The sequence below is a fragment of the Haemaphysalis longicornis genome, unplaced genomic scaffold (assembly GCF_048455015.1).
Source record: "Haemaphysalis longicornis isolate Haplotype H1 unplaced genomic scaffold, Haemaphysalis longicornis Haplotype H1 scaffold_2, whole genome shotgun sequence".
Lineage (NCBI taxonomy): Eukaryota > Metazoa > Arthropoda > Arachnida > Ixodida > Ixodidae > Haemaphysalis > Haemaphysalis longicornis.
In genome coordinates, this window is record NW_027526295.1 from 150,223,272 (window position 1) to 150,246,463 (window position 23,192).

The 23,192-nt window shown below is 47.6% G+C and overlaps 1 protein-coding gene across 3 annotated transcripts in view; it reads left to right on the forward strand.

The window, feature by feature from the left end:
* Cad96cb (protocadherin Fat 4-like Cad96Ca) overlaps nucleotides 1-23,192 on the forward strand; it is a 381,477-nt gene that overhangs the window by 205,649 nt on the left and 152,636 nt on the right. For all 3 annotated transcript variants that reach the window (XM_077698388.1, XM_077698390.1, XM_077698389.1), the window contains one exon: nucleotides 2,458-2,628. In XM_077698388.1, the coding sequence (XP_077554514.1) occupies nucleotides 2,458-2,628 (171 nt within the window). The remainder of the gene's footprint in view (nucleotides 1-2,457; nucleotides 2,629-23,192) is intronic.

The window sequence follows — 23,192 nt, forward strand, 5'->3', positions numbered from 1 at the left end:
GTTTGTTTTACCTGGAGGAATCACGAGCTTTTTAGGTCTAACACGTTAAAATTGGTGTTTATTTCAAGCTGTTGATTGGGGGTATATCTTGGTTTTTTAGCCAATAATCCCCTAAATTTGTCGTTTGTTTGGGAATGAGTCAGTAATGATGACAATTAAGGTCATTGATAACTTGTAAAAAATCAACATAATATTCACGAAGAGCTGGTCATCAATTTTTTACGCCTTATTGTTTGCGCACATAATCATCTGCATGCGCTGCACGTCGGTCTCCATTCGAGACCTGTCCGTTCGCTAAACGTATTTCAGCCTGGAGCACGTTCTCTCGACATCACAGCTTCCATTATCCAGGCACAAAACTGTCACTGCAGCATTTTCGAGCCTCTGGTAGCGAGAGGTAGTGTCATGCCAATACTCGATGAGTTTGACGGCTGTGTTTGTGGGGGCTTGCTTCCAGCAAGTTCTGGTTGAGAACGGCAGACCGCCAGCGCACGATTGTGCAGATCGCTACTTTGACAATGTTCACTCGGGGAGAACTCAGGTTTAAACCAAATTAACGGAAAATTCAGGTTTAACCCGATTCTCCTGCCTAATGTTGGATTTTACCTGAAAACAAACAATTTTAACTATATTCTGCAAAAATAACTAAATACGGACCGGTCAGAATTCCTTTTGTAGAACTGGAGTCGTAGCAGCCCAACTCTCCTTGGAGCAATGTGGTTGTGAAGGAGGAGGATTCAACAATGAATGCGATTTTTAAGTGCGAATGCACTTTATAAGCGACCCTGAATTCCGTTGACCGCCGTTCGTCCACATAGCAACAGCTGTGGGTGCGCGCGCTCCTCGTCCTCCTTGGCAACGGGGGAGATGGGCGCGCGCTGCCTGGCCGCTGACATGGCACATACCCACGTGGGGGATTGGCCAGGAATCTCCTCGTCTTCCTTGGCAACGGGGGGAGATGAGCGCGCGCTGCCTGGCCGCTGACATGGCACATACCCACGTGGGGGATTGGCCAGGAATCTCCTCGTCTTCCTTGGCAACGGGGGGAGATGGGCGCGCGCTGCCTGGCCGCTGACATGGCACATACCCACGTGGGGGATTGGCCAGGAATCTGGCGTGAGAAGGGCTAATGCACCCGCTTAAAGGAGTACTGACACGAAATATCAAAGCTGAGATCCGCTCTAGCAATCAAGTACAACGACAACACAAATAGGTGTCTGTGCATGGCACATACCCACGTGGGGGATTGGCCAGGAATCGGGCGTGAGAAGGGCTAATGCACCCGCTTAAAGGAGTACTGACACGAAATTTCAAAGCTGAGATCCGCTCTAGCAATCAAGTACAACGACAACACAAATAGGTGTCTGTGCATGGCACATACCCACGTGGGGGATTGGCCAGGAATCGGGCGTGAGAAGGGCTAATGCACCCGCTTAAAGGAGTACTGACACGAAATTTCAAAGCTGAGATCCGCTCTAGCAATCAAGTGCAACGACAACACAAATGGGTGTCTGTGAAAAAATGCATCTTTCTTTCGTTGTAGTTGTGTGTGTGTGTGTGTGATCTCTCTTTCGCGAACATTACCGAACCGCGCAAATTCAACTCCTGCATTCGCACTTTCACATTCTTCCCCTCGGGGAAATGCGGGGAAATTTTTTATGTGAAACGAAGCAACGTTGATTTCAAATGTTTAACCACACTGAATTTGCCCGTTTGCTGCTATTGTTCAAGCGTGATCACTCCTTATTTGTAGTTTTTTTTTTTTTTTTTTGCAGTGTAAGAACTACCCGTGTATTTGTCACGGTTCGTTATGTCCGCGTCCCAATCCGCGTTGGAGTCTTAGACCAAGATCCCCCTCCCCACATGGGGCATTGGTGTCTTCTAATCCCTTGCCGCACTGCTTGCAGAATTAGGAACGAAACATCGCTTCCATGCACTCTTTCGGCGCCATTCCGCCCTCACCACACACTTGCCTAATGCTTCCATGATTGCGTCGCCATATTGCCGGCAGAGATTAAAAGGGATGCCAGCTTTTACCTCAACTCGTCGTCGACACCGTCCATACAATACGCACGGCGCGAAATTTGAAAACAGCTCGTGACCAACCTTCTACTCCATTCCATCACGCGATATACACTTTCGGCGATTCTTTTCGGCCCAACTCGGGCACACTTCGTTTATGGGCTGCCCTACAGAAAGCAACAGCGATTAGGGGAGCAGTACACAGGAAGAGCAGCAGAAAAGAACACCTCTGCGCTGAGCGAGGGGAACATCAAGGGCAGCAGCTTTCATTTAGAAGCCCCGTGCGAATGACCGACGTCGTTGGCGCGATGCCGGACGCGGAAAGAGTTGCTGCGGGAACACAATGAAAACGTGGTCGCGGCGTCGTAATGGCATAAATGTGTGCCGCGCGCATCACCGTCTCACAACTTTCCTTTCTTTGTTTTTTTTCCCCAGGTGCGTGGAAGTGGAGCGGCGGCGCCATGGCGGCGGCGGCAACGACTTCCGGCCCGCGCACAAAATGGCGGAAACTGGACTTCCGCTTCGCCCGTGGAGTCGGATGGCTCGCCGCGCAGGCCCTCCTGCTCGCCGTCGGAGCCCTCGCCCAGACGACCACTTCCACTCAAGGTGAGCCTTGGACGTTTAGATATCTTAGGTCCCCTACTGAACACCAATTTTCAGAAGTGAGTCGATGGCGCCAAAACTCCTGAGCTATGTTCAATGCCCCAACTTCCCCGACTCTGGTTGTGCAGGAGTTATTTTAACTGGGCGGGAAAGAATGACATGTTACTACGGGGTGTCACCAATTCCCTGTTTGACGTGGAGAGCCCCAGGTTTATACACCCAGCTCACGTTTGGTGGGGCGGGTTGAGGGGTGGAACAGTGGGCATTTTTCGGCGTTACGCCTACAGTTATAGAAAAGACGCAATTTTAACGGCCGTCTGCTGTTGCGTTGCGCACATGTTCATCTTTCTCCCTATTTCAAACTTCTTTTGTAGGGAGGTATTTTCGTCGTGTTCCATTTTTTTTACGAGAGTTGTTGCAATTTTGAGTGCACTTATTGCCGACGGAGAGCGGACTGACCTTTAAGACTTCTGAGCAATGAGGTAGGGTCCTAAAGTTTCTAGGAGTTTTTTGTCGTGCCAAAAAGTTGGAGCTCGAAAAACGTTTTCTAAGCGCGGGGTAATTGATCAATAAGGAAGCAGTCACAAAAGCGTATAAAGTCTAGAAATACCTGCCAGCCTTCTCGTCGTTTACGTTCAGGTGGTTTATTTTTCAGAAAGTTGCATGCCTGCTGCAAAGGTATACCAAATCACAAAGGGAGCAGGTCAGCGCCTCCGCCGAGTGTTCTTTCTGTGTCACGTGAACGCTTCTACACAAGGGAACACAATTACCACAACGAGAAAGGATAGCGTAGGATTACATTTGCTAACAGGAACAGATGTATAGCTAAGCATAGCGGCGAGGTAAATTCGAAGCTTATGTCTCCGTAATAATGGAAGGAAGATCTTCACAGGATGTACACGCATAATCTAGGTAGTCGAGGGAGAAGAACACGCAATCGAGTCTTCATCAAATTCGCGCATTCGCAATACCAAAAAATACCTGCGAGTCGAAGTTGCCTAAACAATTGGCTGATAAGTGTGCGAAGAATGCGAAGCACTTTTTTTTATTCTGCGATCCGTATCCCTTCGCCATTACTCCCATAAGGCTAAACGCGTTCGTTACGTGCATGGCGCGGGAAACAAAGCCGGGCAGCGTGGGAGAATCTCTCTGTCTCGTGCCGTTCAAAGACAATTATCACCACAGCGGCCGTCGAAGGTGGGATGCGAGGGGTGAAATAAGAGATGGCCCTGTACGCCAGCACAATGGAAGAAGGCACGCGTGGTTGCGTACAAGCGTTGCGACACGTACTATACGCTGACCCGCTAACTTCCTTGCTGCGAGACTGTCGTAGTCTAGTGGTTGGGAATGCAGTTGACTTCCTTCCTTCCTTCCGGCTGCCAGAAGAATGTCCGGAGATGGTGCAAGCGGGGCTGATTCCCACGTGTTCCGTAAGGTCAGCTACCCCATCGTTCGTTATCGTATTCGTTCGTTACCGACTGTAGTGAACACGCCTCGTCAGCCGGAGAACCAATTTGATTCATCCTCCAAAGCGTGTAGAATTTTGAATGTGTCCTCGTTATAAGGAAGTCTCCAGGGCAGGAGACTGACTTTGTTGGAAACTGTACTTTGTTAGAAGTGATGATAATTTTGTCTCCTTGTATACTGCAGTTGGAACCGTAAAAGCTTCTAATAACGCGAAAATTCAGATAAAGCGAGTTCTTTATAACAGGGTTTACTGTATACCAGAAATTGTGGGGACACGAATTTTCTAAGGAACTACCTACAGTCCTCGTAGTATAGCGTTCTAGCTTCATGACGAACGCGTTCTTATGCGAGGTCGTTGGTTCAGAAACTTGCACGGGCCAGCCTTGCAAGCGTCGAAATGAATCGAAAATCCATGTCGTATCCATTTCTCTCACTTCTCCTACGTCAAAAAAAAAAAAAAAAAAAAAAGGAAAAGCCGAGTACCGGCTTGTCATTGAGTAGTACGACTGTAACGGTTGGCATTGTCTTCAACGGCAGCAAAATACAAAAGATGAGGCGACCGGCACAGCCTATATTTCTTAACGCCCGCGTTCGGCGGACCGCGCCTTACGAGGACCGCTTCCGCCGGTGGAAAGCGAATGCGAGAAGACAGGAACGACGTGTGTCCGTCGGTCTCTCGTGCCGGCTCTCGCGTACACCCCACGCGGCGGCCAATCTGCAACCTGGATCTGGCACTTCTGGGCAACACCTGTCGCGGTTCTCTATACCGGCCGCAGGCCCCCTTAGCCGGCCAGGTCGCCTTCCGCTCCAGCCGGAGTGAGTGTCGACCGCAAGGCCCATTCACACCTCAGCATCCTGCGCGGTCCGAGAGTGCCCGCATTGCAGGCTTGTGGGTCTTGCTGCAAGCGTCGGCAAGACTGCTAGGCCGGCCCCGGCACGGAACTGTCACAACGCGCTCACTCGGTTTCGACAAATTGTACGCTATGCCTTCGTTTACAGCACAAGAAACGGGGACGAGAAATCGCGAATTCGTTGCAGGCGTGGTACATAGGCGGCTGTTCCGCAGGGCACCCGGCTTGTGGCAGGATACGGCCTTTATCACTTCGCATCGTTCAAAAATCCGAATGACCATAGCAGGTCGCACTGATGAACGTCTCGCCTGATGGTCCTATACTCGCTACTGTTGTCCACTTTCCCCAAGGGTGACCGCAGTTTCAAACGCGAACACCATACTCTGGTTCGCGACAAAAGAATGTGGAGTGTGTTCTAACCGAGCCGCGTTCCTTCGCGCTGCTCCGATTCCTTCCTTTGTCGTTGCTGGGGGCACTTTTGCTTGATTCAATTGTAGTCGCCATCTTGGCTGCAACTACAGGGAAATCTCGTTTTCCACGGAAACCGGAAAATAAAACGTATTATCCGAAAATCGTACTTATCGAAATAGGTTAAAAAAGAAGGAAGATGTGCATGCTTCGTCAGCAACTCACTTTTACGAAGCAACATTGAAGTAACTGCTTAATTTGTACTGCTATTTCTTCTTTGAAATGTCCAGGAGTAAATTCTCCCAAATTGTACAAAAAGAAGCTGCCGGTATTTGTTGCTTTGCACACAATGCACTGTACGACAATACGTGTCGTGCCGTAAATCGGTAAAGGCAGCCTCCGGATGCTTGAAAGTTTTGTATACCCGAGGAGAGCGCGACGCTGTCAACTGTTTGGCGTAGGACTTGACCCGTCGATGTTCACTCCTGTCGCTCTAACTTCCTTGAACCTTGCAAGCAGGGTGATTTCCTTTTACTCATGCTTCGCACCTCGCGTTTGTTTTCCACCAGGTCCATAAACGTGCAAATTTTTTAGAAGTTACTCTTGCTGACCTACAATATTGAGCGTTGACACGGGCAAAGCGAGCTCGCTCGCAAATTCCACGCGCTTCCTGTTTCGGTTCTTCTCGAATTGGCGTACAATTTTCACTTGCGCGTTGCATTCCTTTGACGTTTTCACAAGCCTGGAAACACGGCCGCGCATATCAAAAAAAGCAAAAAGAGAACAAATCACTGCGCGGGAAGCACGGTCGATGGACAAGTCGGGAGGGGAAGTCGCGCTTGCCACGAGCATTGCGCGCCTTCTTCCTCGATTATGATACGATTTTCTACATGACGGGGTGCATCGCCTTACTTATCGTCAGCTTTGCACGGAACGGCCACGCATAGCAGTAATGTTTCTGCCGCAAAACCGACGCTTCCGCTCTCTCGGTGTCTCTGCAATGTGCAGGTCGTGGCTTGTTGGAATGCGGTTTGAGCGATTATACCGAAGAATAAACGTAAGATTACCAGAAATTTCGGTTGAGATCCGCTTTCACGGTCGTATTATCTAATTTTCAGCAAAAATGTGATGGTAATAAACGCGCGAAAATGCATTATTTCTAAGGGACGTTGGCTGGGACCGCAAAGAAAAACGTTTTAGGCCGAAAAACTTAATATGACGAATCGTATCAACGAGATTCCGCTGTAGTAGGCTGCCAGGTGTTTGTGGACCCCTTTGTTTAAAGAAAATCCGCAATTCCCGGGGAAAGTGAGCGATGAAAGGAACGAAATTCGCTGAGCTTGGAACGCGTCGATTTCTTGCGGTTGTAGTCGTCGTATCCTCCACCGCAACACTCGTAATTGGCGGGGTTTTCTTACTGTGGTCGCAAAGGTCGCGTTAGTTCGGCGCGTTGCAATAACTCTGAAGACCTGCAACAGCTCATTTCTCTCCATTTTCTTGCATTTTTTGTCTGCTCTTTACAACCATGCTGTTCAGAGACTCAAAGCGAGTGCCGCTTACAAATAAAATTTCATACTCTTTGAGTGTGAAATTTCATACGGAAAGTTTCAATAATATGGTTGTCATTTTCTTAAGGCTACAACCACAGCAACAACCACAACAACCGAAACAACCACGAGGACAACTAGCACAACAAGAACAACGCCGACGACAACAGCAACGACAGTAACATATGCCCCGCACACATTATTCACGTACGTGAAATTAATGCAGGCTTTAAGAAAACGTTAACTGACGCTACTTGTGATAATGCGCCAGTTAACAGAACATCGTGACTACAAATTACGCATTTGAAAGAAGTTATATCCAGGCACCGTTTTATTGCACATGGACAGTATCGTGCGAATCTGGCTGGAAGACACATCTCTGTGCGCAGAAGTGCCAGGGAACCATTGCTTGGAACTTCAGTGCTGAGGAGAAATAAATAACGGCAATTTAAACATCGCAAATGAGTTACCGGCCACTTCGCTTTCTTGAAAAAACAACCATCAAACTTTCTCACCCGTGCTTTTCATACAACGAACAAGCACCGATAGCTCCTCTGATGCCCGTAAGGTCGGAGTGTATAATTAATCGATCTAGTAATTAGCCGGTCGGTGGTGCCGCGGCCTGTATGCACCGTTCGCCGAGGCCTGACCGGCGAAGTTCAGTGTGTCGTCATGCGCTCAGCGTACTCTGACTTCCCATGGGCTACCGCATTCCCGCGGAGTAATTAATCGAGCTCACGATTTATTCAACTGCATGCAGTAGTACCAACCCGCTACCTGCACAGAGGAAAATGAGGACGCTGAACTGGTTACGTAAAGTTATGCGCACTAACTCGTTACTCCATCGCGGGAATATAGCAAAATGTTATGCCCTATTCATTGGTATGTGGACCATTGATGTTACCAGTAATTTCTTAACACGTATATTTATTCCGATGGCGCATCGCAAAGTTCCCCCCTGCTCAGCAAACACATTGGATTTGTGCATGCTCCCGGTTTTGAAGCAGCTCACCGCGGTACTGGTGCGCTGACAGGAAGAATGAGGAAACACACTGTAAAATTATTTAAGGATGCAAGTCACAACTAACTCCCTTACACCCTAGCAAAAAACAAACAAATAAAAACACCCTTATGGTTGTTTTTATGTATATAACAGCCTTACACCCTGGCAAAAACCCCAGAATGCACCCTATTAGAGGGTGTTATCGGTAATTACACCGTTAAAAAGGGTGTTTTCCTTTGTTTCTTGATAGAGCATGAGTGTGTTAGTTCTAGACAAAAAGTGTGTAAATTAATTCACAGTGCACGCGCGACAAGAGCCAGCCTCGTGCGCCTATTCTCACCTGAAACAGTCCATCACTACACGTTCGGAGCGATGCGTTCCGTGTGAGCACGCTTGCTTGTGCAACCACTGATGTTATAAAAGTCAGGGCGAAGTGAGTGTCCGCACACTGTAAGTTGATGTACACCTTCTTGTCTTTAACTACCCCCCTTACACCCTATTAAAAAACAAGAAAACACCCTTTGAAAGGGTGTAATTTGCGATAAAACTCCCTTTAAAAGGTTGCATCTTTAGTAACATGATTGATGGTCCTTGTTGGTATTCCATGGTTCGTAGTTGAGCGCAAAAAATAGACAGGGAGTCTGAAAGTACGCGACACAAGTGCGCTTGCTTGGGTGTAAGGGTGTGCGCTTTTTTTCTAGAGTGTAAGAGAAAGAACGCCAAAACATCCTTAAGGGTGTTTTTCTTGTTTTCTTTTTGCTAGGGTGTAACGGTGTTACACTGGTTTACACCACTAATGGTGTAAATTATTTTACAGTGTACTCACTGACGCATTCCCCCCCAAAAAAGACGTTCTTGAGCGCACTCTTTTATCGACCTCCAATGTGTCACTGGGGCAAGTTATAAAGTGTTGAATCTATACAAATCACGGCTTGTATCCACAAATGTTCAAAAACTTGCCCCACCTAACGCGTCGAACAATGCGGTGGTTTCGCCATCAAGAGGCTCCGAAAGTAACACGTGCATAACGTCCTTGCTAACGTGAGACCACGAGGGGATATAGCTGCTGTGCCACCTTCGTTACTACGACGCGATCGACGTAAGCGTTAAATGACAAATGTTAAAAATACTGCGTACCTCCATGACGGCGTGGACCAATTACTTGCGTAACTATTGTTTAATGCGTCAACTAAGCATTAGACCTTCTTGGTCTTAAAGATATATTACCATAACCAAAAGTGCAATAGTTAAAACCTTATATAGGACGTGTTTAGCAGTGCATGTATGCACATATGTTGTAATTGCGGCAGTGAAACATTTCTGCCGGTAAAAGCGTGCAAATGGGGGCTTTGGACAATGTTAAGAAAATATGCGGAACTCTTTAATGCAACATTTAACCGCCACCATCGACGACTTGCAGGTTTGGAGCCTCAGAACCAACGTGCGATTATATTTCCTTCTGCGTGCCGGTCGCAAATCTCGACTATTCCCGTCATGTGTGAATCACGACTCCCGCTCAAGCGTGTGTGAAATAGGTACAGAAGTATCCACACCCGAACGAGCGCCCCACGAATTCTCACCGGCTCCTGACCTTGTATACAAATCGTTGCGCCTCCACTTCATCGGAATAATAAGAAAACAGCAAGTAAAAAGAAAAAAAGAAGGGAACAGGCCAACGTTTCGTCCTACCCGAGTCGCTTATCAAACCCGCTCAACCGTTGAACACGCCCTCAGCGTCTTTAAGTTTACAACCACGGCCAGGCTCTTTCTCAATTCTTGATTGATTGATTGTAGGGTTTAACGCGCCGACGCAACGCAGGCGATGAGGCGCGCCGTAGTGGAGGGCTCCGGATTAATTTTGACCACCTGAGGATCTTTATCGTGCGCCGAAATCTCGTACACACGGGCGTTTTTGCTTTTCGCCTCCATCAGAAAAGCGGCCGCCGCGGCCGGGAATCGAACCCGCGACCTCGTGCTCAGCAGCGCAACACCTTAGCCACTGAGCCACCGCGGCGGGTCTTTCTCAATTCTTGCCCCGGTCTTTACGCCTACCGACCACTGTTGCGGGCACGAAACAACGTCGTTACCGGCAGTATAATAGCGCCGCCATCAGCTTTCCTCGGCGATGTGGAGCTCGACGTCTACGTGCCGCGGAGTCTGGGAGCGATCTCTTCGCCTGATCGCGTGTGTACAGAAGTGATGGAGCGTTGATTGTCCGCGCTCTTCTGCTGGTTCTACCAGCGAGGGAGCGCCGACCACGGCTCATCTATCCAGCGCCGCCGGCAATATATATACGGAAGTCGTACGCGAAGTCGTCAACCACGTAGGGCTCCCTTTAAATGCGAGCACGCGAGATTGTCGTGACTGGACGAGAAGAGAGGCGACGCGCGTTAGGCCAACGGAGATAAATCGAATTAGGAGCTCCGGATGATGCTGTTTGGTTTTCTGCCGTAAGTGCGCCCTTAGATGTAGGGATTTCGTGCCTTGAGTTGGCAGTGCGTTGCTCCTTGGCGGAAACGAGTTGGCTGCTCAAAAACCCTGTGTGGGCTTTTCACGTCGTTAGTCCGCATGCGATTGTTGCACACCGCCGCCCTGTGCGTGCGGAGGTCGTAAGGTCGGTGCGCTTACGTCCGCATGCTTACAGCGGCTGAAACTGGAATGGTTCAGTTACCAGGATAAAATGCAGAAACTTCCAAGCCCTGCTGTACATCAAGCGCATGTAAAGTCCTCTCCACAGGTGCTAGAGATAACCCAAAGTTGTATCATACAAGTTCCTTAAAAATTAGTTTCACTGCTATACCCGAATGCAATGCTCGGAATAAATTTTTCCATGGGTAACAAATGCACTCTGTTATCAACGCATGAGGGCCGTAGGGCCATGTATTAAATACCTCCGTAAGACCCTATGTATTGTCGCAAAGCGCTATACACCGAGCCCCTTTGTAGTCGGCTTCCCTGCTGTACATAAGTGCATTGCTGAGAACACACTTTTAGGGGCAAATATCACAAAAGAGGTAGCATATATTAAAACCAATGCCACAGCTCAATTTATCAATAGCATTTAATTTAAATGCGGCGGAAGCGTCACACATCAAGCAATGCATTTGGACAGACGATTCTCTTGTCGAGTTCACGTAAAAATCCTTGGGCATTTAAAAGGATTGCGACAGGCACTCACTTCTTATTGCGGTGATTGAAGCTATGCGGTGTCAAAAATATAGATGAGGATAGGTACGGAATAACAAAGAAACGTATGAAGCAGGTTTAAAGCTAGCTTTCCACTACGAATCCTGGACATTTGCGTGAACGTGGGCTGTAAGCGCGGTGAAAGAAGTGGTATACCTGCTAGTCCATTCTTCGCTAATGTAATTCTTAGCATCAGAGTCAGCTGCTAAAGGAGTAGTCTGGTGTTATCTCACTACTGTAAACGGGACACCCGGAGAGGGACATAATTTAGAAGTTGATTTGGTACACGTTTCACCATTTGCGTTTCTACACGTGAGCTTTAAAGATCAGTGTTCTGGTTTGAAGCGCTTTGAGGCGGTGTTGCCGACATGAGCGGACTCTTTGGGCATGCATTTTCATACGAATATGTACTGAAAGGAAATCTGGCGCTGATGTCTAAGCGACCCCTGATTTAGCGAGCCTGCCACAAATGTACCATGGACAAGCGTTCCATCGTTACTTGGCATGGCTCTCCAACAAGATGAAAAGTTGCCTGTGGCTGCAATAAAACAACAATATTATCGTAAAAGATAATTTAAAGTGGTTTTATCAATATAGAAGTGGTGCTACAAAAGATTTTTTGTCAGAGAATTTTTCAGAATCTTCATGCAAGAGGAACAAGAGAAGAATGTCACCTTTCTTTGTTGATTTTCACTTCAGGCTGAAAAAAAAGCCATGTTGCAAGGAAAAGCCAAGTAAAAGAGGATCCTATCTAGCTGCTATAGCAGCGCCCACGACGGCACGGGACCGCAGTGGCAGATTTCCCTCTAGTATACATTAGTATGAGGAGGATTAGACCCGGGAGCAGGCCTACGTTGGGCCATATTTAAAACGCTCTGTACCAACTCATATCTGCCAACTACACTGCAAAACCAAGTCGTCGTCAGGATGCGGTATTTGTCTTGCTCGCTTAGACGCGCCTAGGGGCGCATTTTGTTAAGAGAAGGCCGAATATTGTCGTTCCTGGAGGCAGGCTCTTATCAACGTTTTGCAGCCCACTCGAGTTAATTAAGGTGTGGTGAAGGAGACGCAGATGGAGGACGTGTGTGTGCCGTCTGGTGGACTGCTACCTCACAGTTTAGGCGATACGCGACGCGTCCGAAATAGATTTCGGTCAACGAAGTATATACTGCAGCCGCCGGTACGGGGAGAACAAGAAACAAGGACGTGACCAGTTTTTGTGTACACGTGTGCGATGTGAGGGCGCACGACGCAGCTCGCTAACAGCCTTTTCCACGCGCACGGTGAAAATGCCCGTCGGGGGTTTCGTCTCCGATTCAGCGACGACCGCCAAATGCGTCCGTCCGCCACGAAGGTCTCCGTTGGACTTCCTCGAAGAAAGGTGCTGCCTTGTAGAAATTTCTGTTTGTTTCTTCGTTTATTTGTGTGGGCTATTTCGTCCTCCTTCTGTCCTCTTATCGGTCCGCGGCAGCGTAAATTGATTGTCACCGTGTAGCGGGCGCCGATTCAGCTTTCCTCGAGACCACCTCGTGCGTACGCTCCGGGAATTCGTTTCGGTGAAGACTGCAGAGAGGGAAAGTAAAGTTGCCTGTTCCCTGTGCGCTGGTTGCTTGCTCTATTCGCGTCAGCTTGCTTTGGTTCAGGTACAGCTGGGACGAAAATAACAAAGGAGAACCAAACAAAACCAAAGAAAACGAAACAAAGCTGAACAATACGAAACAAAACGAAACTGCGTCGCTGTACGCATCGCGCGTGCTTGACCGACATACCTGGAAGTCCTCTTGTGAGTCCGAGATGTGCCTGGTGGCTCACGAAGGACAAGAACGAGCCAAGCAAGGAAGAGAAAACAGAAGGATGTTCTGGGGAGACCGCGAAAGGAAGGATGTGTGTCCGAGGAAACAATGCAACGCTGAAAGCGAGCGTATCTTCTTCCCTGCCGTATACTAGTGCGCGCATAGCAGGTAACAGCGTTTCACGACACGGTGATATTCGTGTCCGAAACGGAATGCCTGAGGACTTACGCCGCGCAGAAACTGGAAGTGGGGAAGGATGCGCTTAGGGCTGCGCACGCTTTGGTAATTGTGGCCAGCCATGCCTTTGGGCGGTGTGCCGCTCAAGGTTGATGAACTCTGGGAACGACTTGGCGGACCGACTTCAAATGGAAATGGAAAACGAACCTGGAGCAGCAACGGAAAGAAGCTGGGTATACACGCGTGCGGTCTCGGTGTTCTGTGCAGTCCCTTCATTCGTTGTGGTCGCTTTATTCTTTTTTGAAAGGGCGAGGTTATTGCTTTGAAATTGCTTTTTCGGGCAAAAGAAACATAAATGACATCGAAGGAATTATAATGGCGAAAAAAAGCCCTATGGAGGATGGCCCACAGCTCATTTTGCGACCAGTGCGCATTTGTGAGTAGTCTTTTCCAGTCACCTTATTAAGTTATTTTCCATTTATTTTTTCTCTTTTTACACGAGGCTAAAGCAAAGCAGCCGAGACGAAGGCGACTGAAGAGTTTCCCCAAACGTAAAGTAATAATTTCCGCGATTGATGTCGCTGAACTGCTGACATGGCTGCAGACAAAACGTATAAAAATTGTAGCGGGCCGCTGTGAGGATTACTGGCATATGTGGAAGATCAGTCATAATAAACATGTTAACTAACCGATGTCTCATTTTTCTTCGGGAGCTTGTAAGGAAGGGCGCTGGCATGGCTTGGCCATAAAATAATAAAATACAATCTATTCTCAGACCGACAAATTTCTAAGCATTAGTGTGTGTGTGTGTGTGTGTGTGTGTGTGTGTGTGTGTGTGTGTGTGTGTGTGTGTGTGTGTGTGTGTGTGTGCGTGCGTGCGTGCGTGCGTGCGTGCGTGTGTGCGTGTGTGCGTGTGTGTGTGTGTGTGTGTGTGTGTGTGTGTGTGTGTGTGTGTGTGTGTGTGTGTGTGTGTGTGTGTGTATAGGCATGAGGATCAACCTCAGTCAGCACAGGTTTCAGAAAGGCCGCTAATGTGTCACGCCGCTCATCACTCTTTATCAGTGATATCAGCTGAAGTATTCACTGTGATACAGTTGAACCTCGTTATAACAAACACTGATATAGCGAATTCTTGGCTATAGCGAACTAAATACGAACCTTGGTTGGTCACGCTTTATTTCAATGACATATAATTCTTTTATAACGAAACTCAAACCGTGAGAGCCGCGCGCTATCAGGTAAAACGAAGAAATATTTTACCTGGAGGCTAAGAAGCTACTTGGAAAAGCCCCCGTAGTCACAAACTCCGAAAGTATAAAGGTCCTTTTGTTTGTGGATACTGTGGAAAACTTCGTCCTGCTCAGTGCTGTGAATAGCCACCAGACAAAGATCATATCCTCCATCAAATAAATAGGGACGCAGGCCTGTTTTGTGAAGTGAACTTTGTTTTGCTCTATCTTCACGTACTGATTTCTGATGGAGGCGAAAAGCAAAAACGCCCGTGTGTACGAGATTTCGGCGCACGTTAAAGATCCCCAGGTCGTCAAAATTAATCCGGAGCCATCCACTACGGCGCGCCTCATCGCCTGCGTTGCGTCGGCGCGTTAAAATCAATCAATCAATCAATCAATCAATCAATCAATCAATCAATCAATCAATCAATCAATCAATCAATCGATCGATCAATCAATCAATCAATCAATCAATCAATCAATCAATCAATCAATCAATCAATCAATCAATCAATCAATCAATCAAATTCACGTACTGATGTTTTGGTTCATTCAGCTTGAAATGCAACAAGGAGAAAGGTAAGGGTTACCTTGTTTATAGTGGGTGCCAAGCCCTAGAAAATGCATTTTTCCTTAAGTATTTTTGTGTGAGCCAGATTGTCGATTTGTTAACGCCAAGTTTTACCTCTACTGTTACAGCGAATATTGGTTATAACGAACTAATTTCCTGTCCCGATACCACTTTGTTATAACGAGGTTCGACTGTATTCCTGTAGACACCTTTTTCTTGGGCTTCGAAGAAGCTTTTGACTAGGTATATGCCATCAACGCCTGTTATAAACCCTTCCCGCTTAAACCTTGACCCTGCCGTTTGCTTATGCAAACCAGAGGTGGCAAAGTTGCTTTTAGCGTTGTTACTCTTTTGCAGTAGAAACTTATTTTTGTAACTAAAACGCAAATTAAAGAAGAGACAGATTGTGACACCAAAGTACGAATAATACGACTTGGGCTACGAAGAAGCGTTTGACAAGGTATGCCATCAACACCTGTTATAAACCCTTCCCACTTAAACCTTGACCCTGCCGCTTGCTTATGCTAACCAGATATCGTCATCCCGACGTCATGTCTTCTTTGGTGTTCCTCACGGTACGGTTCTTAGTTCCCCTCCTGTTTCAATAAACTAATATTAACGACCGGCCGACTAACCTGTCAAATACCTGTTTACTCGTCGAAGACAGCGTCATTATTCTTTCAAATAACCGCACCAGTGACTCCCGCATTCTCGAAAATGGTGTAATCACAATGGAAACAAGATGAGAAATTGGCTAATGACTCTAAGCATTAACTCCGCCATTCCTTTTCATATCAAGAAATTCTGTTCTACTTTATTTGCGGCTCCTAATATTTCTCGTGGATTGCTATAGGTATTAAAAATAACTATAACACCTGATCTTACTTATTCATCCCACTTGACAAACAATCTAGGGAAGCTTGCACACGCGCAAGACTTAAATCGCGAAGCTGTCACAGGTGAGCTTTGACGGACACGTGGTTTTAGTAGCACGCCCTGCCTCTCAGATCGCGGCCACTTCCTCGGCCGTGCGAATTATTCGCGGCCGAGACATACGGAGAACTGCGAAGGCGCTGTGCGGGAGGGCTTTTGTACGATACTGAGCGCATGCGCAAGACGACGCGAGCTTACGACTAGTAACAACAGCTCCGCGGTTAACATCTCTAACGGAGCAAATATGGTTCTTAGGTAGCTGCGATGAAACTTATGACTTGCGCCTCTTTCTGTCAAACATTTAGCATACTAAACATTGATTCGTAGTAAACTTGAACACTCTGACGCCGTCCGGGACGCACGCGAATTTAGTTTTATAAAGCATAAGAATCCGTTCAGAAAAGGGCGAAGTTTATTTACTCAGACTTCACTCAGGTCACCGGACGAGCCCTGCTTCACAAAGTCTTCCCTTGATTTCCTTACTGATATGTTATCATGGCCGCACATTGCATCTATTTCCTTGCTAACCATGAAAAGTCTACTTACGTTACGACTGCCCGGAGAACTGCACGGGGCACACATTCGATCTTTTTTGTTAAAACAACACAGGACTGGAATGGTCTTCCGGCCGACATCGTGCTTCACTCCAGCTCAATGCTGTTCAGAAATGCACATAAATCAAACTCTCTACAAAGCCCACCCCTCATGCAACACCCAGAATTAAGGTATTGGTGGTACAATAAATCAGCATAAATTTGCAACAGTGCTACAGGCTTTAATGTGCACCCAGAGAAACTACTGTAGTGTCGAACCGATTTCGGTTTTAAGTGGCAACGCACAAAAAAGGGCACATTTTATGTGACCGATGTGTATTTCAAAGCGAAGTTTTCCACAAGTTGTTCAATTTGCACAAAAGCAGTTACGAAACCATGCTTACCGCATATGCGATGCGTGTTGTGCTTACTCACATGAGCCGTATCGCACCAATTAACCTCTCAGCTTACGCTTTTGTTGTGTGTGTTTCTTGACATTTTTCAGCTTTTATAGGCCCCTCCGTACTATGCATACTGACGTGCGTTCACTTAAAAAGTCTGGGTGACAATGACCTTCTCCATCTTGAATCATGCCTTTTTACAGTGTTCTTTATGTTGATCACGTTACTTTTTACTGTTCGCATGACCACGGCGAATGACGCGAAGTTTTCGAGTGTCGGGAATGGCATTTGTGAACATCGTGCGCCACTCGTAATCCCAACCCCACATCCTCCATGTCCTTACCAATGGCCTGCGCATATATCATCGCATACCCCGGTAACCTAAAGGCACAATGCAGCCTGTAATTAACATAATAAGATGTCAGCAACGAGTTTGGAGGATAGTGGGTGGCCACGCGGAGGCTAAGAATAAACACGTTAACCGTGGTCACGTCCGGAATTTTCAAGGATAGCCTCCTTACGCACCTGGCGCATACCTCGCATTCCACGTCGTGCATGGCGTACCCAGCTCACGCGTGTACGCTGGTAACGAGTACCCTTTTTCCGTTGCCCTGTCACTAAGTTAGCGGTTTTCTGATTCTTCTCAAGCGATCCCTCGACGTGTGAGTCCATACGTCTCAACTAGTGTGCGTGCGATCCGGGCATCTCCGTCTATGTGTCCGGACCACCCGTGTGGCCATGGCTTACGCTTCGTCCCTCCACGCATCGGCTCCCCTCGGAGAAAGTGGAGCCGAGAAAAGAATCAAGTAAACAGCCTTGAGGGGAGGGGGCAGACCACCTTGAACACTGGGGCAAGCCCGGGAAAAAGCCGAATCCTCGCAGCGAAGCAGCAGTTGGGGCATTATGTCCGCCCCATGTTGGGCGCCAATTACACACGGATGCACTGCTCGCCGAGTCAGCGCCGGTCAGTCGGGCCGTTCTTCTTCGCCCGCATGCTTCTCAGCGGTGGAATAGCTGAACTGGAGTGGAAGAACATTTGTTCTTCGGTACGGCCCTCTACATCTGGATGCGGGTGGCAAAGTTGCTTATAACGTTGTTACTCTTTTACAGTAGAAGTTTAGTTTTGTAACTAAAACGCCAATTAAAGAAAATACAGATTGTAACGCCCAAGTACGAATAAGACCACCTGTACATTACGTCACATCATTTTCCAAGAGGCAGAGTCCGATATTTCCGTCACTGTCTATTCGAGTAACCGCGATAGTTTCATACTATTCGGTGCATTTCTCGGGATTGAGGGGAAAAATAGGAGGTTTGTTTGAGCACATGGCGGCCTGTACGTATCGGATGCCTACTGCACAAGAGCTCTTGGCGCATGGTGGACCCAGACTGCAACAAGGAATCGTATTAAACAGCACTTTCGCCCACCCTATATATCTCTAGCTGTTTTTTTGGAATGTTATACACGCTCGTTTTTGTTTGTCCGTACGAGTTGCATTCCCTCGGCATTAAGCTATTTGTCGAAGGCACAGCCCAGCAGTTATTTTTCGCTTGCAGTGGTTTTGGGGCGAAAATCCACAGGCGTTCGCACCGGGCGAGCAAAGCGCCCCTCCCGGCACCGCCGCCAAGTACGTCGCTCTTCAGCGGCGCCGGAATCTCGCAGTCGACCGGAATAATGTCTCACGCAGGGAGGCGGGAGAACGTTGTGTGGGGCTATGACCTTCACCACCCGAGCCGACGTTGATTGTTTCGCAGCTAAGTAACCCTCCGCCCTCGCACCAACCCCCCTTCCACCAACCCCGTATGTCTAGTGCACACCTGACTTCACATCGCTTCCATGAACCCCCCTCATCCGGCTTCGTGCCCCCCCCACCTCCGCTCGAAGAAGAAGAAAACCCACCGTCCTGAGAGAGACGTCGGAAAATGGCCGGATTTGGCGGTGTTGGGCGCGCAGCAGACGTCGTTGAATATCTCTCTCCGCGGTCGCCCTGCTTACTGCGTTCGGTTTTACGGTTTTGTGTAAATCCTGGGTTTGCACGAGTCATGCGAATATGCAAGCTTGGTTCGGCTCAATACTCTTACGGGCCTCCTCACGGTCAGTGCTGCATCACGTAAAGTGATCGTCGTATTTCGCTCCAGGTTTCTTTGGAGCAGATGCTCAAGGTGGCTGTCACCGTTGCGACTTTTCGTTCTTTAATTTTCTTTGCGTTTGTCTTTCTTCTTCCTTATAGAAGTTTCCGGGGAGGAGGGGTGTACAATTTGAAGTGTTTCCACTCTCTAAAAATCAATTCGTTTAACTAAATAAAATAATCATTGGTCGCGTTGGGCTGACGTTCAAACCCTCCGGGTCAGTAATATGCTTCACAAGAATTTGACGCTTTATTGATCTTTTTAGATCAATGCACAACAAAGAGCGACTTTAAAAAATGACTTTTTATTCAATCAGCATGTTTCTTCGTGTTATATTTTTTTTTTTCTTGTTGCGTTTGGCGGTTTTGTTTGAGTCAGAAACCATGCACCTAGTGACACTGAAATTAACATCTCCTACCCTAATTTACACCTGCATTGTGTGGCTCAATGCATTTGATTCCCGTATCCGTACCCTGAATACCAGCGTTAACCTATTTCAGAGTTATAATCCCGTTCTGGTAAATTTGGGTGCAGTCGATTTATTGTATGCATGCTTAGAATCTATTAAACTCCACCCGTGGACTTACGAGTACACCGCAACAGCCAACGTCATCAAAATTTGCGAATACGATGAAGCAATTGCCTTTTTTAACGTTTGAGGACAATTCGAAAAGAAAAGTGTGGAATAAGCGGCATGGATAATCGATTAAAACTACAGTTCTAGAACTAAAATTCCGTCACGCGTGCTCCTTGTTCTATCTTAATCGAAACAATGTTTACAAAGTGTACAAGTCGCACCATACTGCAGGCACTAACAGCCAACCAACTTAGCGGCAGACCTCAAGCTTGCTAAAGTTTATATCAGCCTTTTTTTTAAATGCGGCCGTGCGGTCACGTGCACGAAACATGTGGCTTAAATTTGTAGCTGCACGGCTGAATTTCAATGGTGTGTTGACTTTTATTTGTACACAATGACCCATTATATCCAATTCCCCGCGTTAGCACGGCAGTTACTTCTCAGCTTTTAACCAGGGCCCATCATTATCGCTTGCTGGAAATGCAGTCTTGGCAGCATTGCGAATTATCCGACGAAGCGAAGGCAGCGGGGACAGGGCTGGTCCCTGCGGCATGCCCACAGTAAAGAGTACAGGCCACGTACTGACACAACGACGGGCGCAGAATGGAGTGCGAGTTCGTCTCCGAGACCTTGGCTGGGCAGTTGTCTGTCAGAGAGGAGCGAGTGAATGGCGCATGCGGAGAAGCCGGCAATCAACTGAAAGAGAAAAGCGATTTGATGGCGGGATGCACCGAATCACGGCGTCAGGAACGTGAACAATGGGCGGCGGGTAATCAAGGGGAGGGCAGAGGTCGCTGGAAAACTTTCCATTTACGTTTCTCTTCGCAGTGACCGACGGAAAGGTCGTCGAGGAAGGCGCCCACTTGAAAAGCGCGTCTTTTGTTTCTTTACTTCGCGCGACCGCTTCTATCTTTTTTTTTTGTCTTTGTTTCTGCTCAGCATTGGAGAGAGCATATATAGTTGCGTAGAAGGAATAAACAGGCGTATCAGCGTTACCGTTGCGTTTAAAAGCTTAAAACAGTGAATTTTAATGCGAGAACATCAAGCGCTTCATAGGGCGAAAAATCCGGCGTCATCCGACACTGTGGTTGGGAAAATTTACGTGACTCTGGCTAAAAATAAAACCAGTGCTTTGGACGGGAATGGAACCCAGGGAGACGGGGTGACTGCAGGCAAGTGAATTAACCACTACTTCACGCCAACAACGCACGTAACACGGCTTCCAGGCACTTCAACTATGAACGAAAATGTTCCAACATTTGTGCCTTTGAATAAAGGTCGTGGCGATGACGGCACTTTTAGACGCACGTACGGATAAAGTCCTCTGCTCCTAGAACCTACTTGGAGGTGTCGTAAGCGGGATCCATGAGCAAAAACACCGCAACAGTCACAAATATGATCTGACCTTATCCCGTACGTCACAACGAAATGCTGAAAGAGCTGCATTAACTTGTTGGAGAGGGAGTTGGCGACATTCGTGGGTACGTACAGACAGATTTTAGCTAGAGCCTCCGCAGAATGCTCATCATCTAATTATAAACAAAAGCTCAATCGTAAATTTGTTTTACGAGGCCGCTGGCTACCCTGCTCGTGCTGTCGTGAAACCTATTTTCATGGTGTAGTTGTGTAGTTTTTAAACAAGAAAGCACTACATCACCAGTGACAGTTAGACAACAGCTTTTATTAGTGTTCGCCAGAATACCGATGCAAATAATCGTTTCTGCTGAGCAAGTAAAAAGTTAAACAGATTCGTAGTCGTCCCCCGTACACCAGGTTCTTGGCGTATATCATCCCCACGATGCCTGCAAACAATTTTGGTACATCCTGGAAGTAAGTTCTACGTCCTCTGTCGTCGCTTGAGCTAAAACCACCGGCTTCGGTAGACTTACACATATTTCTTTTTACTTTTGCCAGTGGTGAGTGGCCACCGTGAGAAACGCAATTTACGGCAAATGCTTCAAATCTGCTGTAAATGTGCCGAGTCGTGACCACACAGCCATCCTTTTTCCCGCGTTCGTTTTCGAAGTCCAACTTCGAGACGTGCCTCGAGTCATATTCACACACGATGGAAATGAAAACACCAAGTCTTCGCGTCGAATTACGGCCGCTAAGCACACTGCGTACAGGCTACCACCAGACGTGAAAGACCGGGGAGAACGGGTCTGAGAGGCCTCCGAAGCTCATTTCCGGAGCTCAGTTCTGTGCGTGGTAAGTGTGAGCTCCTGTAGAGTGAAATAGCTTTCTTGCACGGGAGATGTTCCGGAGTGAATGGTTGTCCCCCGCCGTTTCCATCCCACCGTCACTTTCGTTCCGTCCATTTCGGTTACGCGATGACCTGTCGATGACGCCAGAAAGTCAACGCGGTCGTCGTAGAGTGTACGGCTGAGGTCGCTGAACCCTCGGGGGCAGTTGTAACCGCGCCATCCCTCTGGGACGTGGGACTTGTCGCCGTCATTCGAGAAGTCATTTCACGAACTATGCGAATGAACAGCGCACATAAATCAATAGTGAATTTGAGGTCAAGTTCAACGAACTGTAAACAGCTTGCTGCAGAATTTTACTTTCCATTACGTATTGCACACGAAAGACCTCCTCCGCCCTTTGCTTACACACTTAACCTTCGTTAGAACGAAATCGCTTTTTTGTAATGCTCGCCTTATTCTGGGTTTTTTTAGGATACAATGCAAACTGTAGGGCAGCAAAAGCAAATCATCGCCGATTATAATCAAGTAGTGCTTATAACGAATTCGGTTTCCGTCTCAAGAATTTTGATACAACAAGGGTCGTTGTAACGAGAGTTTGTTGTAACGAGCTCTCCCAGACAAACATAACAGGTTAGTCTTCCATCATGCGGCGCGAATTGCGCATACGTACGTAACGAAATAATTGCATCACAATTATAATTGTGGCGCGATGATCTTGTGACGTACGTATGCGCATAGATCCCGCTGCAAGCACACCATGAATGTTACAATCACGTTGGCTAAGGCAATGATATCATCGAAACTAAGTGATAAAGTCTTCTCCTGAGTCTTACCTTCAGATTTTCGCCTCTTCAGCATCGCACCTTGAGGCACCTGTTTCATCACTCTGGTGTCGCCCGCATTCCTGCCATATTGTGTCAACCAGGATGACTAAAATATGCCACTACTTTTGTTCCTGAAGTGCCGTGGCACGGACTGAGAAACATTGTTATTCGGAGAAGAGCCATTCGAAGTGCCTTGTGTTCGTAGCGTTCACGCTATTCCATAAACGTTTCAGCCCTTGCGCACTCGCACTCACTGCAGAAATGGCGTGTAAAGAATAAAATGACTTTAAACAGCCCTTTGCAAAAAAAATGTTTTCTTTGCAGCTACAGGTAACTCTTAGGCTTTTTTGGGAGCCATGCCAAGCAGCGATGAAACGCTTCTCTGCTATACATGACGCGGCACGCTTGCTGAAGCTCGGCTCGCCTACACTAGCGCCAGTTTCTCCTCTAATATGCATTAGCACGACACTCTATGGACGGCGTTCCTTCCAGATGAAGCCATCTTATATATCGTTAACCGCTTCGGCCGATGTGGGTTAGTCATTATTAGACGCACTCCAATTTCACGCTCGAGCAAATCAGGGTGCAAACACGACGCCTTGATTCTCACGGCAGGTTTGGCCCGGCTATGCTCCGACCAGAGTAATCGTTCAGCAAACCCCAAGCAGCCGTGCACTCAAGCGTTGCAACGGAGCTTATTGCTATTGCATGCAACGGCAATACTGTTCCT